At 39.9% G+C, this 17,154-nt stretch overlaps 1 protein-coding gene across 2 annotated transcripts in view; it reads right to left on the bottom strand.

Annotated features, from left to right (window-relative positions):
• The window catches only part of LOC130911314 (lysine-specific demethylase phf2-like), a 173,696-nt gene that overhangs the window by 134,233 nt on the left and 22,309 nt on the right, over nt 1-17,154 (bottom strand). For both annotated transcript variants that reach the window (XM_057829196.1, XM_057829195.1), the window contains exon 4: nt 9,598-9,758. In XM_057829196.1, coding sequence (XP_057685179.1) covers nt 9,598-9,758 — 161 coding nt within the window. The remainder of the gene's footprint in view (nt 1-9,597; nt 9,759-17,154) is intronic.

Raw genomic sequence — 17,154 nt, 5'->3', positions numbered from 1 at the left:
AACCCCACCAGAAATATTAGGTTGGAAGGACAACAAAGTTTGAGTCATACAAGCACCTTCGCCCATTGTCTGACAGCAGGTCAAACAGATTCTGCAAACTTCATTAAATTTGAATTTGCTGATTCCCCTTTGTCAGAGGAATGGAAAAACAGGATTACCATGAGATTGAATTCAATTCCTGAGGTTTTTGCAAGAGGAGACCTTGACTATGGGCACACAACTGCAGTGAAACACAAAATCCGTCTGTCTGATGCCATCCCCTTTAAACATAGGCCAAGACCCATCCATCCAGCTGATTATGAGGCAGTTCGCCTACACTTGAAAGAACTGTATGATGCTAATATCATAAGAGAGTCAGAAAGTCCATTTGCTTCACCGATTGTTGTAGTAAAGAAAAAGAATGGACAAATCCGCCTATGTGTGGATTACAGAAAACTGAATAGCAAGACAATCAGAGATGCTTATGCTCTTCCACATATCGAAGAGGCCTTTGCCTCTAAGCGGAGCGAAGTGGTTTTCTGTCATGGATTTGAAATCCGGATATTATCAGGTAGAGGTGGAAGAGGAGGATAAACATAAGACGGCCTTTGTCACACCTATGGGTTTTTGGGAGTTCAACAGGATGCCCCAGGGGGGTCACGAACGCTCCAAGCATCTTCCAGAGAGTCATGGAGAAATGCATGGGGTCGTTGAATCACAAAGAAGTGCTGGTATTCCTGGATGACCTCATTGTCTTTCTGATACTCTTTAAGAACATGAGCAGAGGCTATTCAAGGTGCTGAACCGTTTGAGAGAGTTCGGCCTTAAATTATCCCCGGAAAAATGCCATTTTTTCAAAAAGTCTGTGAGGTACTTGGGGCACATTGTGTCGGAAAATGGTGTGGAAACGGACCCCGATAAACTTGCTGCACTAACCACGTGGCCACGACCAAGCAACATTTCTGAGGTGAAGTCGTTCCTCGGCTTCACAGGTTATTACCGGAGGTTTGTGAAAGATTTCTCGAAGATAGCCAAACCACTGAATGATCTCACAGCAGGGTTCATCCCTGCAAAGAAAAGAAGACATGAGAAAGTCCCCCAAAATCAAAAGCTCTTCTCCAATGTTGACTTAAAGAAGCCTTTCAATGAGAAATGGACACCTGCTTGTGAAGAGGCATTTAGAACGCTAATTGAAAAATTGACATCAGCCCCTGTTTTGGGATTTGCAGACCCTAAAAAGCCATTCACACTCCATACAGACGCCAGCTCACATGGACTGGGAGCTGCTCTTTATCAGGAGCAGGATGGTCAAATGAAAGTTATTGCGTATGCCAGTCGAGGGTTGTCGAATTGTGAGCGCAGGTACCCTACACACAAGCTTGAGTTCCTCAGCCTCAAGTGGGCGGTCACCGAGAAATTTGCAGATTACCTCTATGGGGTGGAGTTTAGTGTGCTGACGGACAATAATCCCTTGACTTACATCTTGACCTCTGCCAAACTGGATGCCTGTGGTCATAGGTGGCTTGCAGACCTGTCCAATTTCAATTTCACCATCAAATACAGGGCTGGCAAAAGAAATCAAGATGCAGACGGGCTGTCAAGGCGTCCTCATGTTCCAGCAGAAAGTGATGATAGTACGAACATTGAAGATGAACGAGTGCGACACTTTATGTCCAATGTAATGAAGCAGGACATTGAAGGAACATTCCCAATGAAGGCTGTCCAAGCTGTTTGTGAGAGACATCAGTTGGACAATCCCTCTGAAATGAAGGAAGGACATGATCACTCACTCGCCATTGTGGAGTGTCTTGCAATGGATACCAATGCGATCGTTCCTCAATATGCCCAAACTGATATGCTCCCCGGTTCTTCCACACTTCCAAGAATGTCTCAGGAAGATTGGGCAACAGAACAACGAAATGATTCTGCCATCAACCGAGTAATAAGCATTATTCAAGCAGGAAAGCGCCTTAGTTACCGCCTCCGGCTTAAGGAAGAGCGTGAAGTTCAGTTACTGCTCAGAGTTCAAGACCAGTTGACGCTAGACGGTGGAGTGTTGTACAGGAAGTGCAAGGGTGGGAATCAGCTAACCTTCCAGCTGGTTCTCCCAAAGAAATACAGAGCCGTGACAATGTCGAGCCTCCATGATGATGTCGGTCATCTGGGATATGAGAGAACGTTGGACCTGGTACGTGCACGATTTTACTGGCCAAGAATGAGTTTGGACTTGGAGGAGAAAATTCAGAGATGTGACCGCTGCCTTCGGCGCAAGGCCAGAGCTGAAAAAACTGCTCCCCTGGTCAATATTAAGACAACTCGACCATTGGAGTTAGTGTGCATGGACTATCTTTCCTTAGAACCCGACGGCAGTGGTACAAAGAACATACTGGTAATCACCGACCACTTCACCAAGTACGCTGTCGCAGTACCCACCACTGACCAAAAGGAGAAGACCGTTGCCAAGGCACTATGGAACCACTTCCTGGTACATTATGGCATACCTGAGCGGTTACACAGTGATCAAGGCCGCAACTTTGAATCTGCTGTTATCAAAGACCTTTGTGGCCTTCTGGGAATCAAGAAATCAAGAACCACACCTTACCATCCACGTGGAAACCCTGTAGAGCGTTTCAACCGAACTCTGCTGGCAATGCTTGGGACACTAGAAAGAGAAGATAAAGTCAAATGGCGTGATCATGTGCAGCCATTGGTCCACGCTTATAATTGTACGAAAAATGACACCACTGGATTTTCTCCCTATCAATTAATGTATGGGAGACAACCGAATCTGCCAATCGATGTAGCTTTTGGACTACATCGTGAAGGACAAAGAAATATCACACACAGTGAATATGTCAAGAAACTCAGAGCAACACTGGAAGAGAGTTACCGACTGGCCGTAGAGCACAGTGATAAAACAGCTTTTCGCAATAAACAGAGATATGACTTAAAGGTCAGGGAATCCACCTTGCAAGTTGGAGATCATGTTCTTGTGAGAAATGTGGACCTCAGAGGAAAGCACAAGCTGGCCGATAAGTGGAGTCAAATAATATACAAAGTGGTGAAACACATCAGTGACTCTCCAGTGTATGTCGTGACTCCTACCACCTCTGCAGGCCCTGAGAGAACATTACACCGAGACTTGCTTCTACCTTGTGGATTCCTTGCACCTTCAGACACAGTTGATATTGAAGAAGTCCATCAGACTACACAACGTGAGTCTTCACCAAACGTCTCCAATAAGACGCCAGTTCCTGAAGTTGAGGAAGCAGAACATTCCTACGATAGCGAGGAGGAGGGATTCCAATGTTCTTCAACATCTCAGGATGACTTCACTGTGTTATGTAACATCCCCAAGTCCAAGATCCAGTTTCCTAGGAAACTGCATGAGGATACACAGGGTTCAAACCTTGACCCAACTGCTAATGAGTTCTATCCCATTGGATTAGAGAAACAACATTCCAACCACTCTCGAGGCACAAGTGCAGAGGCAATTGTAAATAGTGACCTCTCTGTTGATCCTTTGTCTATGGAAGATGGTACCTTACCCAATGAGATCGGAACCAGGGAACCTGGGGAGGAAATCGGTGATACAGTAATGACATATGATAAGAGGGAAGAGCTGCCAGATGAGAACAAAGGAGACAATGTTGCAGAAGAGATTGCAATGACCAATTCCAGTCCTATTCAGGTTGAAGAAAAGTCAGAACGGAGATGGCCAACCAGAACTAGGAAGGAGCCTGATAGGTTGTCGTATAAAACCCTTGGTACCCCTGTGATTTTGGTTATGCGTTCACTAATCCATAGCCTTGACCAGGTACTTACAGAAGCCCTTGAATCCAAACAATGCCAAGACCTTTCCCCCGGGCTCTAACCTTTATATTGATGTTGAGGGTGAGTTGCCATGCAGAGACACATGCCAATTAAGGGGGGGTGGATGTAACACTGATAAAAGTACAGCTCATGGTTTTTATTAAGAACTGTATTTTAGATGACTGTTGTGAGTTGAAATGTCCACTAGATGGCACTACATGATTAGGCGTTGCACTAAAAGTGGGGGTATGAGCGTTGCATTTTGGGAAATGGAGATGCTATGAATGCTAAATGAGAAACTGCTAATGCTAGCGCGACCAAGACTCAGACTAAAGAGAAACTGACGAGTTCCGGACTGCTCTAGTGGGCGAATTGCTTTGAGTTGTTCTGTTTGATACAAGACTCCGGTGAGTTGCTATGCTGTATGCTACTATGCTAAGGGCTATGTGATAGACACGTTTTCCTGTAAAGTTGAGTTACAAAGTTGTGTCTTTTCTTTGTCTAAAAAAAACCAATCGGAGGAAATTGGAACTATAGTAAGGTGTTATTTTGTCATATACAAGTATGTTAATGTTGTATGTTGATGCAATCTTGAAAGAAATTGCTACATGAGAGCTAGTATCTGTCACTGTATACTTTACGAACAACTTGTTTGATTTTAGAAACGACCTATTTTGACCAGTATTGGAAGTTATGTGTGATGGATGTAAAAGGGAGATGACATGTTATGAATTATATGGTTGGTTGAAAATTAATTGAAGTCCTTAATATGCAGATTGGTTTTTTTGAATTGCTGGATCTACATCGGAGTGACAGCGTTGATGTCAAGGAGGATTCGGCCTGATTCAAGGCGGGATTGAAAACGACCATTTTTCTTCAACTTCAACCAACTTTTGGAGCATTACCCTGGGAGAAGATAAGCTCACCTTCACTACAACATCTTTCATACTATATACAGTCACACTACCCGGGTAGTACACACATACACTGAATAGGAGAACGGACATTGAAGCACGGCAGCAATTGGCTGTGAAGGGACGATTCGACCAAGTAATATTTTTGATTTACATGGTTCAGGTGTTGTTATATATATATATATATATATATATATGTTGTATAATAGTATATAATGAATGTCGTGTTGTATATTTTTCCTAGTCGCTCTTGCTCCTTGAGTCGAACCTAGGTATAATAAGGTGTTCCATTCGTAGCAGCACCAAAAGAAAATTACCGTGTTACACAAGGTAACTCACCTAGGCAACATAAAGCACTTTTATGTGACAATCTACCAGTTGAGAAACACTGATTGATTGCATAAAAGTTAGTTAGAGGTGGGAAAAAATATCGTTTGGCGATATATCATAATGTCACAGAGTATCGATACTTTATATACTTCTAATGTGTTGCGCCAATGCAGCACAGACCACAAGTCAACAATCTAGAGATGTCCCCTCTGTTCTGCTGCTTTTCTTTGCCGCAATGCGCTGTGAGATTGGTTGTTAAAGTTAACAATGAGTGACAGCTGTTCAGGCTTTGATGTTGCCAGAGAATGTTGCCTGGGAGTGCCATAGTTTTTTCATGTGATGTCACCAAACTTCCTCTAAAATGGCAGCGCCCATCTTGAACCTGACGCTATGCTTGTCCCTTGTACACACGCCGTAGCTTTGCCAGGCTACAAGGCTACGTTTAAACTTTTAAGCGGCGATCTCCTTTCAAATTAGATACACCGCGACAAAATATGAAATTGTGAAGTACTGCGTAGCATTTGGCTGTACAAACGTGCAGGAGAATTCGAAGAATCTGCACTTTTACCGGATCCCAAAAGAGAAGGGGCGACATGAAGAGCGGCTGGCTGCCATTAAACGGGTAAAGTTCTTCCCAATTGATGGTTCGAGGCATTGTAGCGCCCATTTTATAGGAGGTATGCAAATTTATAATTATCATTTTTAATTGATGTCTGAGTGCGTTTGGCCGCTGGGCCAGGGATGATGTTTCAAGAGGAACGCCTCGCACTTCCGCATGTAGAGGAAAATATAATCTGACTTAGAATTGCTTTGATCTAAAATGATGTATTGTGTGTATGTATTTATTGCAGGAGAGAAAACCAACAATCGTCGGTCACCCGATTACGTGCCATCCATCTACAGAGGAACAAACGACGGGTGTATTGCAGACCTTCAACCAACGCCAGTAAATGAAGAAACTCATGCGGCAGACAGCGGCCGTTCCTGAATGTGTTGCTCCCTCATGCAAAATTAACTGCCTTTCTAATACATAATACAATATGAAATAATAGTATATACAGATTAAAAAGTAATTAAATGGTAAATAGTGCACTTTTATGATAGTTTCCATTGGTGTAAAGTGGACCAATTCAAAATACTGGATGGAAGAGACAGAGGGGAGTATTTATGATGCCAATGCATTTCATATTCCGTCTGAAGACAAGTTTGCATGCATTTCTTGTTTACCGTCTGGCGACAGGTCAGCTTGAAATTAAACTATGGGTGGGCAGTGTACACGAAAAATTCACCCACCTTGCTGACAACGATATAAACCTCTGACGTGTTTTTCGCCAATTAAAGCTCCTTGACGAATCATGCTACGAAGTATTTCTAGCCCTCAATGCATTTGTAGTCTTTTAAAATTTGGTGGGTGTAAGTACTCCTCCTGCTTTATTTATATACTACTGGTGTTCTGACAAAATTGCAACCCATCAAAAATTGCTACTTTGCGGTGGTAACGTTAAAAATGGCCGAGAATGCTGCGATTCCAAAGTAAACACTACAAACTTTCTTTAAAGAAAGGAATATAAGTTTGATCATGGAAAGACATGTAGAAAAATTTTCCTCAGACACATCATACCATGTTAGTTGCACACAACAACTGCACCAAGCTCTCTCACTGTTAACGACTTCGCTGTGTCTTTAAGTATTAATTCACGCCATTTTCGTGTTGCACATGTATGTTTATGATGTATCTAGTTTAGTTAGCACCTTTGGATAACATTTGCCACGTTTACATGGAGCCAAATATTCCAATTACAATTGGAATATTTGTTCAAACCGAATAAATGTGTTCCATATAAACACCTCATTCGGAATGAACAGGCCCAAACCGAATGGAATTTCATTCCGATTCACAGGGGTGGAATATTCCTTTTCCCAAACCGATTAGAAGTAAAATTATATCATGTAAACAGGGAAGCGGAATAGTGTCTGGTTGCGTTCTTTCTGCACATGCTCCGGTACTGACGTGGTGACGTCACTTTGTGACGTAAGTAACGTCACTTGCAACATGGCTTCCAAGCACAGCGCACCTAATTGGAGTCCGGCGGAAAGATTGTATTTAATTCAAACTTTAAAAGAATTGAATATAATTGCTCGCTTAGACGGGCGTAAAACGAGGAACAGTAAACTATTTTAAAAAGTTCACGAGAGGTTTCACGAAGCCGGAATAGACCGGAGCGTTGACCAGATTAGAAACCGGTGGAAAACCGGCTACTACAAGGCAAAAGAGCAAAACAGCAGAAGCGGATACGACCCCACAAACGCAACAAGTGGGTTAAAGTTAAAACAGCAGCACTCCGACGATCGATCTCCATGTTTTGCAACGTGACGCTTTGTTTTGATTAATCTACACATGTCAGACGGCAGTTGTCAAACGTCCTTTCGGAATAAAGGCAGTCACATGTAAACGCTGGATCGGAATAGATGAAGTGACATGTAAACAGCTGATCTGAAATTTCCATTCGGAATGATTTGAATCGGTATGAATAAAAGTCAGCATGTAAACGTGCCTAATGACAGTCCAACTGCATGTAAAAGAGGGCTTTTTCAGCGCCACAAAAGCTTTGGGAGCAAAATTTTATGAGGGAGCGAATTTTGACAGAACATCGGCAGGTCCAAGATGGAGGAATGTTTACATCTGGGCGGAAACACGTCACCATTCACGAGATGGTGAAAAACCTCTATACTTGAAAGAGGCCGCATGTTTAACAAGCTCAAAGATGCTTGACATATCGTTGAGCTTGTTAGCGGTACTGTGAGTGGACATTCATTGTGTTTGTGTAAGTGTTCTCAACAGTGTGAGCGGAGTCTAGTGGACTGACTCATTGAAGCATTTAATAAAGAAGTGTTTTTCTACGTTATTTTTGTTTAAAAATTATTCAGTGGGACAGTAACATGTTTAAAGCTTTTTCTTTTTCTTTTTTTTTTTTTAACATTTTTCTTGTAGCGAATCGGGACTCTATAAATGTAAAGTTGCTCCACTCCAGCAGGAAGCCAAATTAAGACGTAACTTAGACCCCAATCATATTGATCAGCCGCTTGATTTTGTTTTTCAGTGAAAACGTGTCAAATATTGCCAACGATCGCTTTGTTGTGCAGTGTTACAATAGTAAACCAGTGAGCACTGTTAACATCATGAGGGCTGGCATACCAAGTTGCTCAGTGCAAAATAACCCCAGCAAAGGAGATGATACTGCCTGCAGCAAAAATAAAAAACTGGCCCTCTGTCCAAAGGCACAGTCACTTTTGTTCTCTTTAAAAAAAAAATTTTTTTTTATATGAGAATGTTTGACACATTGTCCTCATGAGTTAATGTTGCTCATAATATTTATTGATTTGATTAAATTTTGTTTTTCAGTATGAAATGGTCAAAAGATGTACCTTGAGTATATTTTTACAGTTTGGATGCAACTTTTTTTTTAATTCAGGCAAATTGATGCACTTTGTCTTTTCTGCTAAAAAAAAAAACAACAAAAAAAAAACAGTGTTAATAAGGTTATACTATATTGTAAGTTGATCTATATTACTTTTTAATATTAAAAAGGAAACAATGTTATGCAGAGGTGTACTTATAATAATTTTGTGGACAAATCATACTATTTACAGTGGCGGAAGAGCGTTGAGGGGGGCGCGAAACGATGCACTATGCGTATGCGCAAAAATCAATCACTGCCTACCTAAGTTTTATTTATTATTCAATAATGTCTTACAGTTTCCTTTTTATGTGTACACATGCGTTGCTTAGATCAGGGTGTATCTCACATGTCCTACCAGTTTAGAAAAATGTATGTCCATCGTTGAATCTATCACACATATCTGTATCTAATACAGTCACGTTAACTATTATACCCTGAATAACAATAGTAAAAAAATATAAGTAATAATATCAGTTATTATCAATGTTATAATAAAAAAAAATAAAAAGTAACCTGATCCAGTAAGCGTTGCATTGTGCATGGCTGCGTCATGGTCGAACACGAATCTTATGGTCACTAAACTTCAACAGAGGCAGAGTTCAAGCCACGAAACGGACTGCCTCTTTCTGAGCTGAGCATTGCTATGAAGTAATTACAACCGGACTTTTCTGGTTGTCTCGGAAGACAAAAATGCCAGTTGCGATTCAATGCCTTTAGAATGAAATGACCTGGATACATGAGAATATTCACAGGCATTGCTCAGAAGGAGTCGGTATGCGAGCAAAGTTTACATGTGATTGAAAGCTGCAGGTTTCCTTTAACGGGCATGTCCACACAGTTTTGTAATTCAAAGGCCTGGTCTATTTTATATGATTTTATATGCTCTGCAATATATTCATTCATTTGAATTTGACAGTCTTGTTAAAAAAACTCTTCTTTGTGGTGTGTCAAATTCACAAGACATATTTTTCGTCATCTGACAGGATATTTAAACCGTGCCAGATCCCTCCCTGCAATGTGATTGCATACCCCTCGTATCCTGGTTGGAAAACTTGCTACAACAACTTTAAATCAAGGTGATTCGTCAGTTTGCTTCTTACCAACATAATTTTCCACATCACTGATGTAGAAGGACGGAGGTGGCATAGACATTCCCAAGCCATCTTTTTTCTGAACAAGGATAGGTTCCTCAAAACCGTGCTCCTCCAGGTAATCCATCGTCAGCTGACTGCCACTTAATTTAACGACAATGTCTTCAGCACTTGAAACAAATGACAAACAATCATGTCAAAAGCTTTGTGATGAATGTGGGTTGATATAATAAATTGCCTAACAAAGTGAATTTAAAAACATCATTTTACAAGTCAAGTCCAATTAATTCTAAATACAGAGCATGATACAGCAAAACAGTAAATCTTCGAGCACAATGATTCTTAAAGTGTGCTGCGACTACCACTTGTGGTACGTGGGCTTCCTGCATGTACGTATCTTTGGTAAATCACTGAAATCTACAACTAGGACTGCACAATGTCGTTTGAACATAACCATCGCGATGTGCGCATGTTTAATAGCCCTATCGCAGGACGTGCGATTTTTTTTGGGAACACACATCAGTGCAATTGAGGTATCTGACAACTGTCAAAATGTGTCTAAGTGTGTACGAAGCACCTGGTAAAATAAATGGATACAGTTTAAAATAGCTTCAGCTTTTATTAAAATAAATTCATAATAAATAAAATAAATAATAGGCAATACATCCCTGAAAATGTATCAGCCAAAAAAGTATTGACGCACGGCGGATTTTCTTATGAGAGAAATCAACGTGGGTCCCAAGAAAGTTAGTGCAGGTGGTGAAAAAAGGTGACACTTGCAATTGAAATTAAGATGGAAATGCCGGAAAAATATGAGCATGATAACCGCGTCGGTGAGTGAACTGGCTTAACCGTACGATCTCGACAGTCCTCCTCTGACCTCCGTTCGCCAGTCTTTCTAAGTGAAGGTGACAATTATTAATATTCTAACATTGGCAAGCTTCGTCAGGTTTTGAATCATTTATTTCAGAACTTATGCAACACGACACTGCTACTGTAGCCGACACCAACAACAACATAAAAAGAGAAAGTAAAAACTTCCCATCAAACAAGGTGTTCAAGTCATGTCGGAAGGCTTTGAAAGTCCTTCGTCTTTGTGCTCGGCCAGCAAGATCACCGTGCATGATTTATTTCCTTGTGCAACACACCAACCTCGATGAGCTTAAATATTGAATAACAACAGGTGTCAACACCAGAGATAGACCGGTTATCGGCCGGGCCGATTATCGGCGCCGGTATTTGTAAATTTGACATATATCGACATGAGCCTATTTTTTAATCAGACCGGCCAAAAAATCAATTTAAAACTGAGTTATTGCGGCTCAGATGCAGCCGCGCCTCGTTCTCCTGGACTTGTATTCACCCCCTCCTCTGATTGGTTAAATGGTAATGGTAAATGGAGTTACATTGCACCTTTTTAAGCAACACTAGGTAACTTAACATTTGATTTGATCGTACGTCAACTGACAACTAGTTGAATGAAACCTCTTTAATATCTTGAGGGGGGTCTGTATAGCTTTCACTGGGACTATTAACTTTTAGGAGGGTGGCAGGAATCCTGCCACACAAAAAAAACAACAAATGTGCTGACTGCTTTACGCCAAACATCACTTCCCTCTTTCCCCATTCGTAATTACGATGGAAGTCGATGCGAACGCTTTGGTGCAAATTCTGCTAAGATAGCAGAGTAACAAAAGAAACGAAAAGTTTTGTCCGAGGAGACAAAAAAAAAAAAAAAAAAAGGGAGGCTACCAGGATAAAAGGACACTCAAGACTCAACATTGGCCAGGCTTTCACCTGCTGGTGTCACACCCCCCCAACCCCCGGAACTCGTCATTACTGACAATATAACGTTTATTATTATCAACATCGTCATATGCTATTGTTTAGCCACAACTGGATTCATTACCTCATTACTATTCATCCTTCACACAGCCGCTGGAAACAGGGATGTCGTTTAATCCATCTGCAGGCGACTGGAAGATCAGGATTTTACAACACTGTGCGCTGGTCCTCATGGGAACCGCAGTCTTCCTTATGGCAAAACACTACCGCTTTTGTCCACCTGTGTTGCTAAAATCGACCAAAACTGAAAAGTTACCAAGTGTTGCTTGATGGCCACAAAAGCGTTTCACACACTATATCTTCATCTATCTACTGTTGACGTGGCACCAGGAATAACGTGGGTTTTAGTATCTTGCTCAAGGATACTTAGACGAGGTTATCAGGGCGGGGAATCGAACCCACAACCTCTTAGTTGGAAACTACCACTGAACCACACCAACCCCTGTTAGCTATTATTTTCTATTTGTGTGATTCAATAAATGTGCTTTAGGCCCCTCAATTAAGTTCAGTGTTTGCAGCATTCAATTTTTTATGTCAATTTTTATATTTTTACTGCATTTTTCGGCTCCTAAAAACGGTTATCAGCCCCTTTAACTAATAATAATTGGTATCAGTCCTGAAAAACCCATATCAGATGATCACTAGTCAACACATTGACTAGTGAATTGACTAATGAATGAATCATTGAAGCTCTGAGAAATTGTGCATTACTGCGTTCAAGACTTGAGGAAAAAACTTTAAAGTATTGTCAACATGAGGTTATTTAACCACTTACTTTTCTTTAACCTCATGTTTTTACAATGCCAACCTCCTCGTAGGGACCACTGCTCACGTTTTTGTATTGTGTTGATATGTACAAAGATAACCTTTGGAACACCATGGGGGTTCCTGAATCCTTATCCCCTGCAAAATGCCTACACAAGAGTTACTCTTTTCATTTTTCCATTGGCAATGGTGACACCTGCTGGCCAGATGAAAAATGGTCAATGGAAATGGTAAAAGGAGAGTACTTATGGAGGTAGATTTGTGTCTTTATTATTCAATCAAAAAAAAAGTTGCTTCAATCAAATAAAAAGTTGCTTCAATCAAAATATATACTTTCAATCGAAGAAAACGTCACTTCAATCAAAAAAAATGTGTTTGAATGCAAAAATAAATTTGAAACTCAAAAAAATATATTTGAAAACTATTTTTCTTTGATTGAATTTTATTTTTTTGATCAAAGTCAAGTTTTTTTTAATTGAAACACCATTTTTGATTGAAGTCATGTAATTTTCCGTTTGGACCACATTTTGGCTAGGACATTTGTGTCTTTATTATTCAATCAAAAAATACATTGCTTCAAACAAAAAAATATATATTTTCAAAAGAAAAATCACTTCAATCAAATTTTTTTAAAAATCAATCGTAGAAAAAAAGGTTTGAATGTGAAAAAATATTTGAGACTCAGAAATTCGCATTTGAACACTTTATTTTTCATTCAAACTGTTTTCTTTGATTGAAGCAATCCTTTTTGTGTTTGAGCCATATTAGGGGGAGGACATTTGTGTCAAAATCATTCAATCGCAATAAAAGTTGCTTTAATCAAAAAACTATTTTTAATCAAAGAAAAAAATCATTTGCAAAAACTTTTTTTTTTTTAAATATATTTTTTATTTGAAATATATATACATTTTTAATTGAAGTGTCACTTTTTTTGAAAAGCAAAAAGTTTTAAACTTATTTTTTTCAAAGTGGAAAAAGTTTTGAACACACTTTTTTTTTTGAAGTGGAAAAAGTTTTGAAGGCACTTTTTTTCGATTGAATCATTTTGACACAAAGATTCTCCTTCAACGGTAGTTCCGGTGTGTTTGATTGGCAGGTAGCTGAGCCAATGACATAAAAGTATGAAGCAAGCATAATGGCCACCAGGGCTCCATCCAGCCATCGGAGTCTGTTGGAGTCTAAGCCGAATATAGGGCACCGGTACGGGCGTGTGACATCGGCATTTCACCGGAGTACCCGCAACGGTACGGTGCCCTGTCGTGGCACACTGGTCGGACCCCGATATCACCCCCCAGGCGCGGAGGCCGGCTGTCGAGTGGACGCCCCACGAATGACACGGCACTCATTCAAAGCTGAAGCGATGGGGCTGCCGGCGTGGACGCCGGCGACTCGCCGGTAGTCCACTCGCTTACTGGGCAGGCTAGTGTCGGGCCACTCGCCGACCACTCCCGTACCGGCGCGTCGCGGACACTCCGGTTGGAACCAATTGCCAACCGTCACGTCAGGGCAGCGGGTGAAGTTCGCCGTGTTAAATCACATTAAGCAACAGGGCACCGTACTCCGGTGAAATGCCGATGTCACACGCCCGTACCGGTGCCCTATATTCGGCTTAGACTCCAACAGACTCCGATGGCTGGATGGAGCCCTGGTGGCCATTATGCTTGCTTCATACTTTTATGTCATTGGCTCAGCTACCTGCCAATCAAACACACCGGAACTAGCGTTGAAGGAGAATCTTTGTGTCAAAATGATTCAATCGAAAAAAAGTACCTTCAAAACTTTTTCCACTTCAAAAAAAAAAAAGTGTGTTCAAAACTTTTTCCACTTTGAAAAAAATAAGTTTAAAACTTTTTGCTTTTCAAAAAAAGTGACACTTCAATAAAAAAAATATATATATATTTCAAATAAAAAATATATTTAAAAAGAAAAAAGTTTTTGCAAATGATTTTTTTCTTTGATTAAAAATAGTTTTTTGATTAAAGCAACTTTTATTGCGATTGAATGATTTTGACACAAATGTCCTACCCCTAATATGGCTCAAACACAAAAAGGATTGCTTCAATCAAAGAAAACAGTTTGAATGAAAAATAAAGTGTTCAAATGCGAATTTCTGAGTCTCAAATATTTTTTCACATTCAAACCTTTTTTTCTACGATTGATTTAAAAAAAAAAAATGATTGAAGTGATTTTTCTTTTGAAAATATATATTTTTTTGTTTGAAGCAATTTATTTTTTGATTGAATAATAAAGACACAAATGTCCTAGCCAAAATGTGGTCCAAACGGAAAGTTACATGACTTCAATCAAAAATGGTGTTTCAATTAAAAAAAACTTGACTTTGATCAAAAAAATAAAATTCAATCAAAGAAAAATAGTTTTCAAATATATTTTTTTGAGTTTCAAATTTATTTTTGCATTCAAACATTTTTTTTGATTGAAGTGACGTTTTCTTCGATTGAAAGTATATATTTTGATTGAAGCAACTTTTTATTTGATCAAAGCAACTTTTTTTTTGATTGAATAATAAAGACACAAATCTACCTCCATATGTACTCAAATAGCGCATTTATCTATATTGTTACAATGCCCAAAGCGCTTTACATTAGCACACATTTACCCTTTCACACACACATTCACACATCAACGATTTGTGTTTGTATTTTTACCAATTTTGAGGACATTTCTTTATCAATTGCATGGAAAACCTGTTCTTCTTCTATTTGTGTATGTATTTTTTACCAATTTTGAGAACATTTCTTTACCAATTCCTTGGAAAACCTGTTAATCCTCTACCCAAAAAACTTGGGGGAAAAAAAACCCTATTAAAAAAGGCCCAATAAATAAAATACAAACTGTTGCGAGGCAATCAGGAAAACCCAGTGACCCAGTTGCACAGGTGATTCAGATTTTATTCATAAAACAACATTTTAAACAGATCAGGGGAGGACCGTCGTGATCGTAGACATATTGCGGCCGGCCATATTGTCAATCAATTTCACTAACGCGCACACCACGCTCATATTTTTCTATCATTTTCTTCTTAATTTCAATGGTAAGCGTCACCTTTTTCGATTTTTCACCACCTGCATCAAACTTCTCGGGACCCATGTTGATTTCTCTCATATTAAAATCAGCTGAGCGTCCGTCTTAAGGGAAAACAATGAAATTAGGACGATGCCATAAATTTTCGCATTTCGAGCAGGTCGTCAGATGTCGAGACAAATGGTGAGTCAAATTTTACGTTGGATGTCGAAAGGATGGTATAATGAGAGACCACTGTACTGTTTTATCACTATTGATACCTTCTTACTATACTTTTTTTTTTTTTTTTCCCCCAAAGGAAAAAACAGTTTTAGTTGAACGTAAAGGGCCTAGTAATCTCACTGTATATAAACTTTAAAGAAGATAATGTAAATTAGCTAATGTAATGTAAAAACATAAAACAAAAAACACGCATTTCAGAAATACAAATAACTTATATAATCTAAATTCTGCTAAAACAGAAGTCACTGATAGATATACTGTATGTCTTTTTACATACAGTGGGGCAAATAAGTATTTAGTCAACCACTAATTGTGCAAGTTCTCCCACTTGAAAATATTAGAGAAGCCTGTAATTGTCAACATTGGTAAACCTCAACCATGAGAGACAGAGTGTGGAAAAAAAAACAGAAAATCACATTGTTTGATTTTTTAAAAGAATTTATTTGCAAATCATGGTGGAAAATAAGTGTTTGGTCAATACCAAAAGTTCATCTTAATACTTTGTTATGTACCCTTTGTTGGCAATAACGGAGGCCAAACGTTTTCTGTAACTCTTCACAAGCTTTTCACACACTGTTGCTGTCGTTGGGCAACACGGACTTTCAACTCCCTCCACAGATTTTCTATGGGATTGAGATCTGGAGACTGGCTAGGTCACTCCAGGACCTTCAAATGCTTCTTACGAAGCCACTCCTTTGTTGCCCTGGCTGTGTGTTTGGGATCATTGTCATGCTGAAAGACCCAGCCACGTCAATGCCCTTGCTAATTGAATGGGATTTTCACTCAAAATCTCTCGATACATGGCCCCATTCATTGTTTCCTTTAAAAAGATCAGTCGTCCTGGTCCCTTTGCAGAATAACAGCCCCAAAGCAAGATGTTTCCACCCCCATGTTTCACAGTGGGTATGGTGTTCTTCGGGTGCAATTCAGTATTCTTTCTCCTCCAAACATGAGAACCTGTGTTTCTACCAAAAATTCTATTTTGGTTTCATCTGACCACATTCTCCCAGTCCTCTTCTGGATCGTCCCAAATGCTCTCTAGCGAAACGCAGACGGGCCTGGACGTGTACTTTCTTCAGCAGGGGGACACGTCTGGCAGTGCAGGATTTGAGTCCCTGGCGGCGCATTGTGTTACTGATAGTTGCCTTTGTTACTGTGATCCCAGCTCTCTGTAGGTCATTCACTAGGTCCCCCCGTGTGGTTCTGGGATTTTTGCTCACCGTTCTTGTCATCATTTTGACGCCACGGGGTGAGATCTTGCATGGGGCCCCAGATCGAGGGAGATTATCAGTGGTCTTGTATCTCTTCCATTTTTTAATAATTACTCCCATAGTTGATTTCTTTACACCAAGCGTTTTACTTATTGCAGATTCAGTCTTCCCAGCCTGGTGCAGGTCTACAATGTTGTCTCTGGTGTCCTTCGACAGCTCTTTGGTCTTGGCCATAGTGGAGTTTGGAGTGTGACTGACTGAGGTCGTGGACAGGTGTCTTTTATACCGATTATGAGTTAAAACAGGTGCCATTAATACAGGTAACGAGTGGAGCCTCGTTAAACCTCGTTAGAAGAAGTCAGACCTCTTTGAAAGCCAGAAATCTTGCTTGTTTGTTGGTGACCAAATACTTATTTTCCACTCTAATGTGGAAATAAATTCTTTAAAAATCAAACAATGTGTTTTTTTTTTTTTTTTTCCC

This window comes from Corythoichthys intestinalis, unplaced genomic scaffold, assembly GCF_030265065.1.
Source record: "Corythoichthys intestinalis isolate RoL2023-P3 unplaced genomic scaffold, ASM3026506v1 HiC_scaffold_26, whole genome shotgun sequence".
Lineage (NCBI taxonomy): Eukaryota > Metazoa > Chordata > Actinopteri > Syngnathiformes > Syngnathidae > Corythoichthys > Corythoichthys intestinalis.
This window is presented reverse-complemented; position numbering and strand designations above follow the sequence as displayed.